Source organism: Patagioenas fasciata, chromosome 3 (assembly GCF_037038585.1).
Source record: "Patagioenas fasciata isolate bPatFas1 chromosome 3, bPatFas1.hap1, whole genome shotgun sequence".
Lineage (NCBI taxonomy): Eukaryota > Metazoa > Chordata > Aves > Columbiformes > Columbidae > Patagioenas > Patagioenas fasciata.
Genome location: NC_092522.1, coordinates 8018216 through 8036334, shown reverse-complemented (window position 1 = coordinate 8036334; position 18119 = coordinate 8018216). Strand labels below are relative to the sequence as shown.

At 43.1% G+C, this 18119-nt stretch overlaps 1 protein-coding gene across 19 annotated transcripts in view; it reads left to right on the top strand.

Annotated features, from left to right (window-relative positions):
* The window catches only part of PLEK (pleckstrin), a 63126-nt gene that overhangs the window by 40307 nt on the left and 4700 nt on the right, over nt 1-18119 (top strand). For 9 of the 19 annotated variants that reach the window (XM_071805711.1, XM_071805714.1, XM_071805713.1 and 6 more), the window contains 10 exons: nt 241-362; nt 1416-1644; nt 4227-4395; nt 7690-7845; nt 10043-10224; nt 11453-11544; nt 12538-12722; nt 14349-14453; nt 16148-16231; nt 17632-17701. In XM_071805711.1, coding sequence (XP_071661812.1) covers nt 4348-4395; nt 7690-7845; nt 10043-10224; nt 11453-11544; nt 12538-12722; nt 14349-14453; nt 16148-16231; nt 17632-17701 — 922 coding nt within the window. In that variant the 5' untranslated portion in view covers nt 241-362; nt 1416-1644; nt 4227-4347. Of the gene's footprint in view, nt 1-240; nt 378-1096; nt 1327-1415; nt 1645-3803; nt 3925-4226; nt 4396-7689; nt 7846-10042; nt 10225-11452; nt 11545-12537; nt 12723-14348; nt 14454-16147; nt 16232-17631; nt 17702-18119 lie in introns of all 19 variants that reach the window. The other 10 variants (XM_071805710.1, XM_071805707.1, XM_065834445.2 and 7 more) reach the window with 9 other exon arrangements.

The window sequence follows — 18119 nt, the reverse complement described above, 5'->3', positions numbered from 1 at the left end:
TATTTAAAACCTTCAGTCCTTCAAATCTAGCTTTTGTTCCCCTGGCACCTGAGACTTCCCAACCTGTTGTCTGGCATCAGCAATATACATTAAGCTCATTCCCTTTGCTTGGGACAGGAACATTGCGGCACTCCCCTGTACCCTGGCAACCCCTCAGTGCTTTTCAAAGCAGCAGCAAGCTCCTTCAAGTGATCTGCAGCAAGTGTACTCAGCTATTCTCATCTCTCTTTTTCTTCCCAGAGCCAGGGAACTGCAGCCCTCACAGTGCAGCTTCATCCTCCAAACCTCTCTCCTGTCCCTAGGCCTTCCCTGCTGTGTCTGCATCACGTGTATCACTGATTGGAAGCTACTGGAGGGGACAGGTGAGTGTGTCACAGGTGAGGTTGGATACATCCAATGAAAAGTCACAGCTAATATGCAGATAAGCCGTGGCACTGGCTTCATGCTGGGCTAATTTGTCTGGAAAAGGTTCTGGAGAAATCCATTTGGTCTCTTGACTGCATCTACTCAATATGATCTCTCTGTGGATGGTAATATGTTAACTACATAAGCCTTTCAGTATTGCTATTTATGCAGGCCTTCTCACTTAGAGTTAATGCACTAATCCTACTGCACAGTGCCACAATAATTTATTATATAAAACGTGCCTTGAGATCAGAACATGATGTTTCTTTTATGATGGCCAACACACAACATTTAGATTCTAAGGTGATGTGGACAATGCCTATAATAGCCTTTTGCTACTTTCCCCTCTGGTTATTTCTTAACACAGTGCTAAATTTGGAAACGTTCCGGTTTGGGGTTTCTTTTCGAGAATTGGATGGAAAGCCACAATCTCTCATTTGCTAAAAATAGCCATATGTGTGATCCTGTATGGCGTGAATTGTGCTGAGGCTTGTGCTTCCAGTTCTCAATCACAGAATAGCTGAGAAACTGCATGTCTTCCTGGCAGATTACATTTTATTTGCAAAGATTTGGCTCTGATTTTCAGTGTAAAGACCCATTAGTCTCTCAGCTAGATCCCTTGCTCAGATAAATGGGGTGGGGTTTGTTTGTTTGTTTGGATTTTGTTTTGTTTGTTTTTTAATACTTGCAGGGGTGGGCCCTGGAGTAGCAGAAAAAAACCAGCATTTTCTGAGGAAATTCCACAACAAGATCTCCCGTACAAGAACAGATCACTTGTCAGTAAACTGAGTGAAGATATTCAGCTCTGTTGCAGATTGTGCTATTGTGACAAATGTTGCTAATCCAGCATCATGCACCTTTACCTACTTTGGACAGAAATGGGGTGAACAGGGCAAGTTATAGCGGGTTACCATATTACAGGTTACTTTCTCGTTCTGCCAGACAAAGCTCTTTCCTCCCCTCTATGGAGAGCTAGAACTAATACAGCCCTTTCTCTCTCTTGGATCCAGTGCTGGTCTTTAGGAGCGACTGCATGAAGAAGACACACATCAGCAGTCCAGGCTGTCTCTCACACCTGCCATGGCCACTGTATGGTTAAGGACCATTTAGCTTCATGTGAATAATTTTGCTAATCAGCACATTTCTGCCTGGGGAAGATGAAGTGTTGATTCTCCTGTGGCGATGTGTGATAACATGAAACTGAGCCTCAGCGTTAAAAGAAAGGATCATTCCAGACATGTAAGTTAGAAGGGCAAAAGAAATAGCTGAGCTTTGAGGATGAAACAGAAACAATATAGAGAAAATAAGTGTTATAAAAGTAATTGCTTCTACCTAGTATTGGATTGAGGTAATTTTATGCTTTGATGCTTGAGTTACTTGAGTAGCTAATGGTAAATTCTGTAGTCATTGGCTTGGTGCCACTGTGTCTAGAATTGCATGTCACACCTCCAAGGGCTTTTCCTGCAGGTAAATGAGAAACTGAACTTCTGCAAAATTGTGGAGTCAGCATCCTTTTCTGTTCCTATTAAACCACTTTTTTAGGCTAAGGTCATTTAGTTGTTCTGTTTGAAGAGGATCTGTCCCTGGACATTTCATATTGGCAATTTATAGCACAGAGTCCTGTCATCCTGACTCAGCACAAAGACTGAGCCAGCAGGAGCAGGTGAGCAGGAAAACCTGCGGAAATGCTGCCTGCAGGGAGGAAAATGCTGGCAGATTCTTTTGGCTTTGTTCCCCATAAGCCCTTCTACCTGGAGAAGAGGTTTCCTTTCCTCAGGCCCGAGGGCCAGCAAGGTAGAGACAGAAGGAAGAGCCAGTTGTGAGTCAGTTCTAAGGCTTTAATGCTCACCCCAGGCTCCGTAGCATTATGACCTCAAGGCAGCTAATAAAGGGATAGTTTGGCTTCCAGTCACACAGTGAAGGGTGTTTAATTTGAGTTGTCCTTGTCTCTGACCTGTGTTTTTGGGTTATCCATTCAGAGAAAAGAAGTGTACCCTTTCCCAAAAGGGAACCACTGGAATGAAAGGGAAGAGAAGGAAATAATTCATCTTCTTAAAGCAAAAGGAATTACTGACAGAAAAGGACATTAAACAGGAGGAGTCTCTGTGCTCCAGAGTCCAGCAAGCGTCATTTCAAGGCTTATGGGAAATGAAGAAAGCCTTCACAGAAATATAACTCAGAAATTCAGTTTGATCATCTCAACCCTGGAATACACCTTCAATTTATTGCTGGCCCTGGGACTGCTAGGCAGATTCTTTACTGTAAATATAACACAAAGCTCTTTAATTACTTTGTAGTGACAAACTTGTAGCTTGGTTTCCAAAGAGCATGAAGTTTTTATTAGCTATGTGTGAGTTTCTGTCTAAGAATTTTGGAACCTGCTGGCTGATGTCAAGCACACTCGACAGCCAGGGAACTGGAAACCATGTGTTGAATCTTTGATTTTCAAACTGCCTAATGGATAATTGGCTTGGTCAGCAATTATGGCCTTCAACAGCAATCAGATCCTCACAATAGCGTGATTTACATGAGTGAAGGAACAATGTACTGAGACTCTGAACAACCTAAAAATACATAAAAACATCACAAGGTGAACTCACTGCCAAGCTTATAGCCTGAGATTGCTGGTACACACAGGTGCTTGCTTGAAGATGGGACTGGAGGGATCTTTTAAGCAGCAGGTGATTGAAAAGGTCTGGAAAGAAAAATTTCAATTCAGACAGTGAGGAGAAACATTTGATAGTTTGGATAGTGAAGCACTAATAGAGATCACAAAGAAGGGGTGGAGTCTCATCTGTAGGAGAACAACCGAATAAATATCAGTGAGGAAAGGCTAGATAAAGCCTCTGAGGGCTCTTCTAACCTTCTGTCCTCTATCATAGACCTTGTCAGGCTCTGTACACTTCTGAATAAAGACCAAGACAGTCAAACAGAAAGCAGGAATTTCTATCTGCAGAAAGTCCCTGTTTGGGGATCTTTACAAGTGGCAGAGGTTGACAGATAGAATAACTCTGGGCTCAGCCTTTATCTGAACAGGCTCAGCTGTAGAAGTGGTTTGGAGTCTTGTGTGTGGGGTTATACCTTGCTCTTGGCAATGCAACAGTCTCCTTATTGCCTCCCATATACCATCCCCCTTCCTACTGTGTGGGGAAGAGGGGTTGTAACTCTGGTATATATCAACTTTAGGAAAATTGTTGTTTTGCCTTATCTTTTACCCAATACAGCCAGGTGAGCCTTGCAACAAGTAAAAGATGTTCATAGAAAGTGACATTGCGTGGTGCTTTGTGTAATACATTGGTCTAATCCATTAGTGCTGCTTCTTTTGCATCTCCTTGGGGAGGCCTCAGCATCAAACTCCAAAGCCTGATCAAGTCTGATGAACAAATTTCTTTTATCAGCAGAGGGCGCATCGTCATTAACCAAACAAAGGCCATCCAGCTCGCTGCCAAACCCCAACTGCTCACCCAGTCTGGAGTCAAGACTTCAAAGACGGGATGAAATGATGCAGTGACAGAATCAGTGAGTTGGAAACCTGTCTCGGAGATCCTTTTGGCATGCGCCAAACAGCAGCACACTATGCCACCCTGTTTGTTTTGCTAGAGTTCATGTATTTGCAGAGTGAGCCTGATGTCTTGGGGTTGGGCACTAAAATGCTTTAATTTCACAGGACTGCCACCAGGGCTGGCTGTATTTGATACAGTGGAGGGTTTTGTCAGGCTGTTGCCCGTTCTGTCAGAAGCAAACTATAAATACACACGTGCTGCTGCATTTCCCTATCTCTCATTCTGTAAGAGGAAATGGGCTTGTTTTCATGTGATTAGCAGGCAGAGGAACTTATGAAAGTGACACAGCTGTACCATAAAAACGCCAGCCCACGGACTTTGCTGCCAGAGGAATTTAAGTGCCAGCGCTGGCAGACCCAAGAGCAGGATCGCCTGAGTCATGGAGCGAGAACCGATGCGCATAAGGGAGGGCTACTTGGTTAAGAAGGTAAGTGGGCAGTTTTGGACTGAGTGGAGGAGGAAGCTAACTCTGAACAGGTTGGGGAGGTGTAGGGAAACATACTTTCATTTCAGTTATTAAAAAAGGATGATTTTTTCCAAACAGGCAAATGAGCAGGATTCCTTGAGCAGTAAAACAATGTGGTGTTAGTGATTATAGAGATACTTGCTAGCAGTTACGTCCTGCCAGAATACTCCACGAGGCATTTTGCACATATCTCAGATGTACCTTTGGATCAAAAGATTCGTAGTTTTATTAAGTAGCCTAATGCCCTTAGTGGAAGCTTGGCAAAACAGATAACAGCTTGAAATAGCCACAGCGTACTCTATTGCACTTAATTCACACTTAAACATCATGGAAGCATAGTGAAATTAAAGAGGTCGGATCACCTTGGCCTAGAGACAGTGTGTGGGGCTACAGGCACCTCCCTTCTTTGGGAAGGCAGTCGCTGGCCCACAACAAACTCCCCTCTGGGGTCTTTTGTGGTAGAGCCCACAGGATAAGGCCTTGACTATTATTTAAATCCTTAGTGAGAGTGGTCTGGCTTAAAGCAACCTAACTGAACAATGTCAGTCTCAGAACGAGAGAGAAACTCTCCTGTGGTGTCTCTGCTTATCAAAATGAGAATTTCACCTATACACACATAAAAACCAGCTGGCTGGGGGGATCTCTAATCTGGGACCAGTGTTGTCAAGAGACTGCTCCTCAGTCTTATTTCCACTGACACTGGAAGGAAGTAACTTCATAAAATTATAGCAAAGCTGCAGTAATGCTGTCCTGAGGAAGGACTGAGCCAAATTTGTGCTGCGCAGATTCCAGATCTATAGTTCCAATGGCCTGATATATAGAGCAAGTGCTCACAATCTGTATTCCTTCATGGCGGAAGAATGGCTGGAAACTTAGGCACTGGGACAATCCCAAACTGTGCACGTGCCTGGCTAGTCGTGCTGGGGAAGAGATTCATACAGATGTGCCAGTGTCAGTCTCATGTTCCTGTGGGTGCTGCGTCCCCGCAAAGTCTCTCCGTGCAGATGCTACTGAAGTTTCCTGCTGGGTGCTGTTGCAATGGCAACAGGGAAGTGGAAATTGTGCCAGTTTTCTAGAACAGCCAGCCTTGTAGGTGGCTCTGTCCTTGCAGAAATGAGCTTTTTCTGAGCAGCAGTGTGCAAGAGGAAGAGCTGGAGGGCAAAAGGAGCAGAAGATACAGATCAGACCAGTGCCAGCTGTTTGATTTATCAGTGAGGCTACTGTGAATTTCACAGCCAGAGCTTCTAGATAGGATGAGCATGCTCCTAATTAATCTTACCTGCTAATTATGTACTTTTTCTCCTCTCCTTTATGCCCGTAAAGTGAAACCAAGGATTTTACTTCCCAAAGGAGTCATGGATGCAGCTACTGCTCTGTTTAAAGAGAGTGAAGGCCATTTGCCACTGACTCTCTCCTCATGATATTTACATCAAACAGAGGAACATGGCTGTGCTTGGGGATCAGTGCTTTGGCTGGGACAGTGTGACCTGCAGTAAATGTGTGATCAAGTTAATTTAGGTCAGCTTAAAACTCTGTTTGTATATTTGGGGGACCTTGTGTCCTCTTCTGAGAAGAAGCAGCGGCTAATTTTCTGATCTTGTAGTGCTGCAGATGTTAAAAAAAGAAGTTCTACCAAAGGGAAGTTGTGTGTGTTTTCAAAGTGGTTAGTGATTTCAGAGAGCAATTCAAGGAACACTTATCTGTGTCTGCAGTCTTTGGAGTAGGTGTGATAATTTGATTTTTAGTCCAGGAAAATCAAATCCAGCATCCTGCTTGCTTGTCTTTCATGAGATGTCTTAGGTGAGAACAATGTGTGGACTGCCAGTCTAACACGGCTCTGTGGTGGCTTCCATTGGCAAAACATGTCAGAGTCTGGTCTTCAGGAAGTACTGGACTTGTCTGTTTATGAGCACAAGCATCGTAACCTGTGGTAAACCCACAAACAAAAGGGAATTGCAACAGTTCTTGTCTTGGCTCATCATCTTAGTTGATTTCTTAGCAGAAAATCAACCGGTGGGTCAGTTTAGGCTCTCAGAAAATGGCAAATTCTTAGGGCTTATTTAAAAAAACAATCAACCAACAACAAACAAACCACCCCAAACAACAAAACACAAAAACTACAGACCAAAAACCCACCAGAAAGCAGCAAACACATATGTGATACCCAGAGGAGACTTTTTTTAGTTCCCTGTTTAGCTGGGTTTCCATAGAGCACCCCAGGGCAGGGACTCTCCTTTGCACCTTCTGCTTCCAGTGAGGGCTACAGAGGCTGGAAGCAGGTCCTGCTCTTGATAAGATCTCAGCTGACAGTTTCCCTCCCCAACCTGTAATTGAACATAAGGTTTGATTTGGAGTGCAAAGCGCCTTTATTGGAAGCTAATATTTTTGGAAGGATGACCTCTGTTTTGGAACCCACACATGTCAATTGTGCTTTGGTAACTCTTCAGAGGAACTGTTGGTATTCAGCACATCTAAATGTTCATTTGCCTGGGCAGTAAGTCACTTGGGTATTTGGGATTATGACCCCTTTTGAAGCTGGTTGCAGGCAGGACCAGAGATGTCATCTATGTAGCTGGAGTGCAAGTGTCTAAATAATTTTAGTGGCTCATTGTGCTCAACACAGAAATAGGTCATTCCTCTCCGAGCTGCTGAGAGTTGTGCTGTGTTTCACTATATGTAGGTTCCAGTCCTGTCGTTATCTCTGTACTTCTTGCATCTAACAGCTGCGTTTCAGGAATAGGAAGTTAAAGCTTTAAAAGATGAAGTGAAGCACCTCGATTCCTCACCACAGCAGCTGGAGATTTGCAGCCTCAGAGCCTTAAGCTCTTCATTACTCTTACAGTTTGTTCTTACATGTCTAGAAATCCTCTGAGATGTGTGCTTTCTCATCAGACAGCCAAGCCTCAACAACTGATTCTATTGTAGCATCAAGTCCTAAATATGGCATGGGATGCCCAGGTTAACAAGGCAGTCCAAAGGAGCCAGTTCGCATCCAGAAATTTGGAGGATTATTCATAATACTGCTACTATGTAATCTTTAAGACAGTGGTTGGAACTAACTGAAAACAAGGGGAAATTAATGGTGGTCAGAAGAATGACAACATTTTTTAACCGCATAGTAAGATAGGTGTGGTTGTGGTGTGTTCCCCTTGAAACACTATAATTATGTTAGCCCTTGGAAAGTCAGATCTGCAGTGAATATCATGTGAAGAATGATTTATTGAACATAATATAAATGGTGATTTATTGATTTAGGGCAGCATGTTTAATACGTGGAAACCAATGTGGGTGGTACTCTTAGAAGACGGAATTGAGTTCTACAAACGGAAGGCTGACAACAGCCCCAAAGGGATGGTCCCACTAAAAGGAAGCTCTATTAACAGCCCATGCCAAGATTTTGGTAAAAGAATGGTAAGTACTTTTTTTAATAACAATGATTGACAGCATATTTATACTCATGGAGATGCTGAAGGGGCACAAGGCTGGTGGTTACAAATTCTGTACGTTTACCTAATGGTGACTCCCAGTTGTCTTAGAAGGTCACAAGTGGACTTGGACTTGCATAGTGTTTGAAAGGTGTGACTTCTCAGTTTGTTAAAGTCAGTGGAAGTGATCCAAACAACTTCAGCAGGTGTTGGAGCAGAGCCTCCTTATTGAACCGTGAACAAACTTTTATATTCCTCTGATTACATTTCAGCTTTTTGAATTAAATAGCTTGTGGATCTGCATCAGGGCCTGGCTTGAGTCTTCAGGGCACATCACCAACACACTTTGTTTAATAAATCAATTGCAAAAAGCAGGTATTGAGGGGAAAGGAAGCAATCTTGGATTTGTTAAACTGAGATATAGCCTGTTCATAAGAGCCTGAAACTGCATATTTTGAGATTTTATTTCAAAATGAATTCACCGATGTTCACTGTTCTCCATCTGCAGTTTGGTCATTGCTGAATGTGATGTTAATTCTGCTGTACTGGGCTTTCTGTTTTCCCCATGGCTTTCCTGTAAATAGCATTATGAAGTATGATTGCTTGTAGTCAGATTCATTTGTCTGAACTTAAACTATCTAAAATGTTGGTATTTAGTTCAGAAACGCTCTGATTTTCTCAAAACCACAAACAGATACACATCTTCAGAGGGAGACTTTGTCGCTTCTAGGATTGGAGACTCTAGCTCTTCACCAGTTTTAGAGGAAGCCTGGATGTCAGGCTTAGTGTCCTGGCTTTCTAAAAGCTGAAGTTAAGAGAAAGAGCTTTCCCAGTCTCCTCTGTGTACTGCTGGAAATGAAAACTCTTCTTTAGCATTTCACTGTACGTTGCTTCTCAGCTCTTCAACTTTGAGAATGCTGACTTTTTTTCCTTTGGGAAAAGCTTACTTTGATGTTTTGATATTTTATTCTGTTAATCTGGTGTGTTAGTGTGACTCTTGGATATTGGGATTTGCAGAGATGTGTCTGTTTGCTTTTCACATGCACCAGATGTTGTTTTTCAGAAAGTCAGCTGGACTTCCACAACATTTCAGGGTGTCAGTATTTTTCCCATTGGCAACAATTTGGAAGATGCACGTTAGGGATGTTCAAAAACATTCAATTTACAATCGTAGGCTTCAGTAAACTCATTCAGTGTCTTGAGTTAATTGCTGTAGATTCACCACTTTCTACTCTTTGACAATAGTCTCTGTTTGCCCTTATAAAGCCATGCTGTTTGCTTGCTGAGTAACCCATCATTTTTAGATGCCTGTTGAGTCAGAACCTGTTGATTTATTCTAATACAGAACAAATTACAGTTCCACTTATGGGGAACTGTATTTTATAGGAAGTGGAAACCCTCTTGACACAGTAATTAGATCCATATTTTTCACGAAAAGATCGCTGGCTGAAAATGAGATCAAGGAGTGTGAACTTTGCGGTGGGGTTTTTTTGTGTGTTTTTTTGTTTATTTGTTTGTTTTTGGTTTTGTTTTCAGGTTGTGTTATTTTTTTTTTTCTGCTTAGAACTACCTTAAAAAGATCTTTTCTTATTTTTGGGAAATAGGGTCTTTCCACTGTTGCTAGCATGTTTAGATAGGTAGTGATCATAAGGTATAGCCGTGGGTTGGATGTATCCTCTCCCTACCAAGCCCTTAAAGGTTTGGTAGGCTACAGATGTATTCAGCTGCTCTCCAGTGTGACTGTGACCTTTTTTTCCTGTGTGAATCAGTAGCTGAGCAACATGATGCAGGGTTTTTTTTCCTGTTTCAGGCAAACCACATCTATATCAACGTTAAGACAAATTTACACCCACTGTAAACCTGCAAGGACTGGGCACTTCAGCCTTTCGGCTGTGGTGAACTTCTCAGCAAAAATTAAAATCAGCAGCTATATCGGTGCTAATCACTTTGGCTGGGCTGATAATGTCAGGATCACTCACAGGGAAATAACAAAAGGAGTCAGTTACCTGCACTGCTTGTTCATGGTTTTCTTCAGGACGTTTTTTAGTTTAATTGTGGCTCTAAGGCAGTTCCCAAAGTCCCTTAGGCAGAGACAGGCTGTGTGTTGTGGTGGTAACTATGGTAATTGTGCCCAACTGGCTACACTAAAGTAACTTTAAAAAATATCATCATCTATCTTCTAGTTTGTCTTCAAACTCACTGCGGCCAAGCAGCAGGATCACTTTTTTCAAGCTGCCTACCTAGAGGAGAGAGATGCCTGGGTACGGGATATCAAGAAGGCAATTCGTTGCATAGAGGGAGGCCAAAGGTTTGCCAGAAAATCCACGAGAAAGTCTATCAGACTGCCTGAAACAATCAACCTGAGGTTTGTTCTCATAGCTCTGCTCCCTCATTTACTTCTGTCCGTAGGCAGCGTGACAGATATGTGAGCTCATTCTGCTCTGTCCGTGCTACCTCTCTAGTCTTCCTCAGAATCCTTTCTGCATGACTAACATTTTCAGAGTCTACAATGTGGCAGAAACGAGCTAGCGATGAGAACAGGGAAGATCATTTTTAATACATCACCTGTTACCAAAACATGCTTATTTATCAAAGGATTTTGCTGATAAGGAGATTATTGAGCACACTGCAGTGCAAAAGGAGAACACGGCCAAAGTGTGCTTCTTCCAGGAGAGGCATTTTTATACAGTATATAATTCATTGCAAAAATATTTCAAACCTTTTGTTTGCTTTCCTGAGAAATACTGATGTTAGCCTCATTTTTGCATGGTGAGGGAAGAGTGGTGCCTGCCAGAGAACTTGTAACTGGCAAAGGGAGAAGAAGAGATAAAGGGCACACACAGGAAGCCATCTGCTTGTCAGTACTCTGAAAAATTAAGGACATTTTTTGCCTCTAAGCAGTAAATACCAAGATACAAATGAGACTGCAGTGCTCCTTACAAGACACTAAAATTGCACAGGGCCAAGATCCAACTAAATCTGACTTCATAGGCTTCAGCAGAGGATCACCCTGATTAACAGGCCAAAGGACTTAGCCTGTGACATTTAAGATTTGTCCTTCTTGTCATTCCAGAGCTGCAGGGAATTAGAGTTCTGAGCAAGTAAAAAGCAGGTGGGAGGAGGGAAGTCAGACCAGAGTCACTGAAGTTCCTTAGGACCTCTGAGAGCATCCAGGCTTTGGAGATGTCACAGTGACAGGTTTTCTGCTCAGCCAGGGACCTCTGGGGAAATGCAGCACAAAGCAGTGAGCTCCCCTGTTGGCATGGAGGCTATGGGGCCCTGTGATGGTGCCTCAGCAGTGGGTGTTGCTCTCTTCACACTTACAGTCACCACAAGTTGTTCCATTCTCAAAATATGGGGGTGTAGTGAGACATCTGTGCACTTGCCCCTCTCCTCCAACAGCTGTGACAGTCATGTAGTGAGGCCTTCAGGCTTTGCAACACCAATTTTCCAGGAGATTAAACCATGCTATAGCTCTGCAGGACAATATGTCAGCAGAAGTTGAAGACCCCATGAATGACAATGATATTATTGTGCGAATTGGCTAAAGCTTTTTATTTGCTAACAGTTTCTGTGGTTATTTTTATGGACAGTGCTCTGTACCTCTCAATGAAAGATCCTGAAAAGGGAATTAAAGAGCTGAAGCTGGAAAAAGATAAAAAGGTGTTCAATCACTGCTTTACAGGTAAGGAGCTCTTGTCTTTGTTTTCCATACAATAAAGGGAGCACAGGGATGGGAGGCTAAAGATAGATAAAACAGCTCTAAGCTCTGTAGAGCACAGAGAAGTTTGAGAAGAAAACCTGGCAGATGTCGTCTTGACCAACACAGGAGGTGCTCAAGGGATGAAGCTTGAAAAGCATTCAGTTATGGCCATGGTAAGCAAGGGAGGAGGAAGAAATTGTAACCAGTGCCAGAAACATTGAAGTAGATCTTTGTAGAAAGTTGCATGAAACACTTGATTCCAGAAGAATTATTGCTTTCTGAATTTTATTATTAACAAATTCTGTCACATTGTAATTCATAGAATCACAGAATAGTTTGGGTTGGAAAGGACCCTCAAAGCTCATCCCGTGCTACCCCTGCCATGAGCAGGGACATCTTCACCAGATCAGGTTGCTCAGAGCACCGTCCAGCCTGGCCTGGGATGTCTCCAGGGATGGGGCATCCACCACCTCTCTGGGCAACCTGGGCCAGTGTTTCAACACCCTCACTGTAAAAAATTTAATCCTCATGTCTAGCCTGCATCTCCCCTTTTCTAGTTTGAAACCATCACCCCCTGTCCTGTCCTGCTCCAAGTCACATCTGTGGGTGCTGTAGTCGAAAGTCACCCTGTTTTGACAGCACTGTGTCAGTAAGATAGCCTGGAAGCCCGTCTTCTTCAGGCTTGGCTGTCCTTCATACTTCCCCAGTCCCTGTCCCTGAGGCCTCCCAGTTCAGCCCTGCATCCCCTCCCAGCTCAGGTACAGTGTTCAAGAGCTGTACTGGCCCCTGCTGTCAGTCGGATCGGTTGTACCTCACTGGCTGTCCCAGGCACCTGACTAGATAAGCTTTCTGCATTTTTAGCAAGGACATCTTGCAGGAAATTGATGAATAGGTGGAGTAGGCTTGTTGCCTGTATATTTTTAGGCTTCTTTGTGTCTGTCTCAGTTTGTGGCTGATACTGTTCTTTTTAACCAGGCACCTCTGTGATTGACTGGCTGGTGTCCAGCAATTCCATCCGAAATCGCAAAGAAGGACTCATGCTTGCCTCTTCCCTCTTGAGTGAAGGCTACCTGCAGCCTGCAGGGGATACATCCAAGGCTGCTGCCGAGGGCCTCTCAGACACCCCCTTCTTAGATCTCAGCGATGCCTACTATTACTTTGTGAGTGCTGCATTCTGGTGGTTTTTATTATCTCAGACGTACTGATGCTTTGCTTTTCTCAGGCTTCTTATTGGATTTCTTAAGTCCTAGAGGAAGATTGAACAGAAATGGAGAGATCCTTGTTAATTGTCGTTCTTTACAGGATAATCAGAATGAATTAGCTCACTTTAATATTTGTAGGCAGGACATTTTTTTCTTCTGGAACCCTTCTTAGTGCGTACAGAGTGCTGAGATCAAGCTGGGTTCTTTTTTTAACTTAGATTTTGTTCCTGGTAATTTCACCAGTGACCAGAATTTAGCCATCAGTTCCCTGATGATTCAGTAGAAGGGAAGAGAGTAACTCATTATCATGGGGCTTTCAGAGTGCCACAAGTTACAAACCAATTTGTGTGCAGAGCCATCAGATCAGACTCAGTGCATGTGTACGTGCACCCCCACACTCCCCCCTACCTACGAGTGAAGAAGCAAAAGTTCTTAATATCCCCCAATAATACATGTCCCGGGTACCCTACCCAATCTTTTCAATCTGTTGCTTCATATTCTGTGAATTGATTTGAAGAACTTGCAACATCACAATCACTGTCAAATATTGTTTTAAAGATGTTTGGCTCATGAACTTATGCTAACAAAAAAGTAGGCCTTCTGTCACGTAAGATGCTTAAATATTACAATTCTGTGTACATTTACCACATAGAATGACTCAACTTCAGCAAAATCAATCTCCCATTAATTTGTTTTCCTAGCACGTGTCCCTGGTAGGGAGACTTTACCTGTGCAGCAGTGGAAGCAGGGACACTGCTGGTGAAGGCAGCCTTGTGGCCATCGCCGTTCCTGGCTACCCGGGACCCTTCTCCTTGTTTCTAGTTTGATTCAATACCAACGTGGTGTGAGGAGGCCACAGCAGGTCGATGTCTGACTTGCTATCATACACGTAGGCAACACAGAGGTTTACCATAAGCTGTATGAACAATTGCCTTCATTTACATTGTTTGAACAGTGTAAGGTTTCCGTAAGTAGCATCGCAATTTATCTGGTAAGAAATGGATGTGACGCATGGATCCTGAAGCATCCCATGCTCAGTGCACATATCACAGCTAGAGAAAAATTGCAAATTAAAAAAAAATAGGGCCAGTTCTTGTTACAGAACACAGCCTAGACGGAGCATTTCTTCCTGAATTCTAGATGCCTTGCGAAGCATGGAGGAATAGGAAGGTTGTGTTTGGTGCAGGCATGGTCAGCCTGGACTGTATTGGCTGTGCCAGCATTGCTTCCTATGAACTGCTGCCTGTGCATTTAAAAGCCTGTGACGTTAAGGTGTTGAGACAGCCTGCCATTCATGGAGGAAATGTGACGCCAAGAATGGAGGCACTGAGATATATACAGATGCTCCAGCTCTCTTCAGATGCCATGAGACACACTGGTGTAGTACTACCTCATACTGAAATGCTTCTGTGGTGGCTTAGAGAGCTCCTCAACTTCACCAGGAGATTTTTCCAGTAAAAGGGTTAATTTTTTTGAGGTGGCAAAAAGCGGGGTGGAGGGAAGCTGAAGAGAAGCCAGATTTGTATGTGTACATAATGATGCAGCAGCTGTGTAACTTCTGAGTTTTCTCTTGTGGTCATGCAGCCAGACAGTGGGTTTTTCTGCGAGGGAAATTCTAGTGATGATGATGTGGTCCTGAAAGAAGAATTCAGAGGCATAATAGTCAAACAAGGATGTCTGCTGAAACAGGTCAGTGTTGCACATGTTCCATCCTGTCCCTGGGATAATGTTGCTTGGATACAAGATTACTCTTTTACACCTAAAAGCTTTAGGGAAGAGAGAAATGAGCTTATGCCATCTGCACACTTGACAGGTTTCATCTCTGTTCCCCTTGCCTTTGCACAAAGAATGCTTGCTGTACCGTGGCAGAGCATTTGCCCAATGCTGCAACATTTATTGCTCTTATTACGAAATAAGCCAGTTGACAGTTTTAATTAGAAAAGAGTGCTAAAGCAGGAGATGTGACAAGTCATTGGTACGATGCAGAGCTGAACTTGGGTGAAATGGCTGCCAATCCAGTGTCCCTCTAGACATACAACTGGAGTCACTTGCCAGTTTTCACACGTTTTCTCAGCATACCTGAGCAAAAGAGACCTTTCAATCACTAACATTTGATTCCGTCTCTAAGATGGAAGATAACAGCGTACCTTCCTTTCCAGCAAAATGTTAAGCAGTATGGTGAATGTCGTGATAAGGTCCTTACTTTGTGAGGCCATTGCAAACAGATATTAGTGAACTGAAGGCAAGACCAGGATTCTTTAATGAATAGAATAGTCCAGTTGGAAGGAACCTACAACAATTATCTCCTCCAACTGCCTGACTGCTTCAGGGCTGACCAGAGGTTAAAGCATGTTATGAAGGGCAAATGGCTCTTAAACACTGACGGACATGAGGCATTGACCACCTCTCTAGGAAGCCTGTTCCAGTGTTTGACCACCCTTTCTGTAAAGAAATGTTTCCTAATATCAAGTCTGAACCTTCACTGTAAAAACATCCCTTGGGAGCCTAAAACCTTTTTGATGGTGCTCACTTGTATTTCTCTTGCTCAATCACATTACTCAGAAGCAATGGAAGAAATTAAATGTGTGTCTTTCTGCTGACTTTTACCCTGTCACATTCACCTTTGCCTACTTAGTAAGAGCTTCTTTGCAAATGGCGTAGCTCATTGAGAAACTAATATTTTGAAATTCTGAGAGGAAGTGATTCATGACAGTCTCCCACTAGTGTTAGGCTGGATTTGATCACTCTCAGTGGGCTGTGGATCATTGCCTGAAAGTGTCACTGCTTATGCTTGAGCATGCTTTCAGCAGATCTAGATTTTCCCCACCCATCATTTCAGTCTTGAAAACAGGAGATGAGGCATCTACATCTGTGTTAGAAGGTGATGTTATTTCTGCTTGAGCTTCTCAGCCATGAATCCTCTCCAGAGTGCTTAAGCCAGCTAAACCTTTTCTGTTGTTGTCTTTGCAGGGGAGAAGAACCTTCAGCTCGTTCTTGCCAATAGTTCAGGGTACCTTCCTGTAAGGCATTTTGCAGCCATGTTTTCTGTCAAGCATTTAAACCCAGTCCTCACAGACCTCATGTGAATGTCATAGCTACCAAACTATGAGGCGTGTTTAGGGGAATCTCCCATGTTGAAGCTGTTCTGTTTTGTACAAAAAAAAAAACCAAAACAAAACAGAGAGAAACCATTGTGATAGGCCAATCGTTGTGGGAAATGGTGGGATGCAGAAAGGCCAGGTTCAAATCCTGCTCTGGTGACTATTTCCTGTCCAAAATATTCAGCTTTTTGTATTTATCTATTCACTCATGTGTGGGTAAGCTGACTGTAAGCACTTACAGGCAAAGCAGTTCATGACATTCCTGGTTTTGGATTTTCTTAGGGACATCGGAGGAAGAACTGGAAAGTGAGAAAGTTTGTTTTAAGAGACGACCCTGCGTATCTTCATTACTATGATCCTGCTGGAGTAAGAGACATTTGGTCTACTTTGGCTTATTTCCCTGTTTGTTTTAAAGCCATAGCAATATCTGAGTGGAGTATTTTCATGTGAATGTGTTATGGGGAAGACCAAGCAAGACAGTGGGGCTGTTTGTGCTCACTGTGTCTGGCCACCCTCAGGAAGAGCAGTGTGGAGGATGGTTCCTGCTTTGCCAAGTCAGGGTGGCAAGGGCCACCCAGAGTTGGGAACAGGCAGCACTGAACTGTGTTCTCACCTCTTATCTGTGATTAATTAGAATTAATGCAGCTCTCACTTGATTAAAATCAAGTAGGTCATAAGTGCAAATAAACACAATACAGTCATGTTGCAGATTACAATTGGGGTATTTTCTGTGTCAGGCTGAGTTCCGTTTCTTGTGTAATTTTAACAGGCCAAACCCAGCCCTAAGAAAGGAAGGGGCATTGCCATGAACAAAACCTGCCCCCAAAAAGCTGCCATTCAGGTAGATTCAGCCCACAGGTTTCATTTTGCCCTGCACTGCTGCAGGAGCAGTGCTGTTGTGTGATGGGTCACAGGTGCTTCATGCTGTGCCTGTCCCCCTCGGCAGAGGCAGCTTAGACACTGGAGGATCGACACTGAGGAGTTTCTGACCTCCCTGTTTCCAGTTTGCCTTTCCTGTTCCTGGCGTCCCCTCCCAAAGGGCTGAGATGTGTCAGCTTACAGAGGCTGCTTCTTTGAATCTCAGGCCAACAAGAATGCATCTTCACCCGTTCTATGACTATCACAGTCCTCAAGTGCACAACAGGCCAAATTGTAAATAAAGATAAACCCTGTTTCCCTGAAAATAAGACAAGGTCTTATACAATTTTTGCTCCAAAAGATGCTTACTTTTTAATGTGTATAGGCATAGCTGCCTGAACACTATTTAAATTGACTTTTTAAAATGAACTGTAACTAGGGCTTATTTTTTGAATAGGGCTTATATTTTGAGCATCCTCAAAAATCCTGAAAAATCATGCTAGGGCTTATTTTTGGGGAAACAGGGTAGCTGCTCTTACTGCTTGGTAAGACTGCTTCTAAGATCTACCATTTTTCTAATCTTTTTGTCTATTCACTGTGACATCAAAAGAAAACTTGTATTTGGCACAAGGCTTGTATTCTTCTTGTACCTCTATTCAGGACATGCTAAATACTCTGTAGATCCTGAGTTCCAAATCCCAAAAGAGATTTCCTATTTACTTGCAGGTCTTCCCCCTACCACTTTTCCCCACCTTCCATATCACACACAGACTGAGGTTCCCCTAGTTTCCCAGTTGACAGACTAAGTCAGCCAGTGCTTTTGTTTCCATTCTGGAGTTGTAGCCAGATATTAACTGTGAACAGTTTCAGAAGTGTTGCATTTCTTTTTGATTTCCTGTCCTCACCAGGGAGAAGAACCACTGGGAGCAATTCACTTGAGAGGCTGCGTGGTGACAGCGGTGGAAGATATGCCAGACTGTAAGGAACTATATTGAATGAGCTGTGTAATAAGTTTGTGGTGCATTCTTTCAATCCGCCTGAAATCACAAGTGGCTTTTACTCAAAAGCAATCTATGTGTAATTCTTCTAGTAATTAGTTCTCTCTATTGCTGTCTTAATTAGTGGAGAGGATGCTGTGGGAAAGGTAGCAACAGGGAATCTTGTGTTTTGTCTGTTGTTTAGAGAAGACCTGTCAAAAACATGACACCATCACTACGTTAGGATAACTGCCCTTAGACAAAGTTAAGCCGAGTTCACTCCTTTTAGTTGACAGATTTAGGATGAAAGCTTTTCATTAGAAATGGTTATGCCTACAAATTATTACTGTTCACAGTCTGTTCCCTCCCAAAACTAGAGGATGAACAGCAATGGCTAAACGTTGTTGCAAGGTACAAGA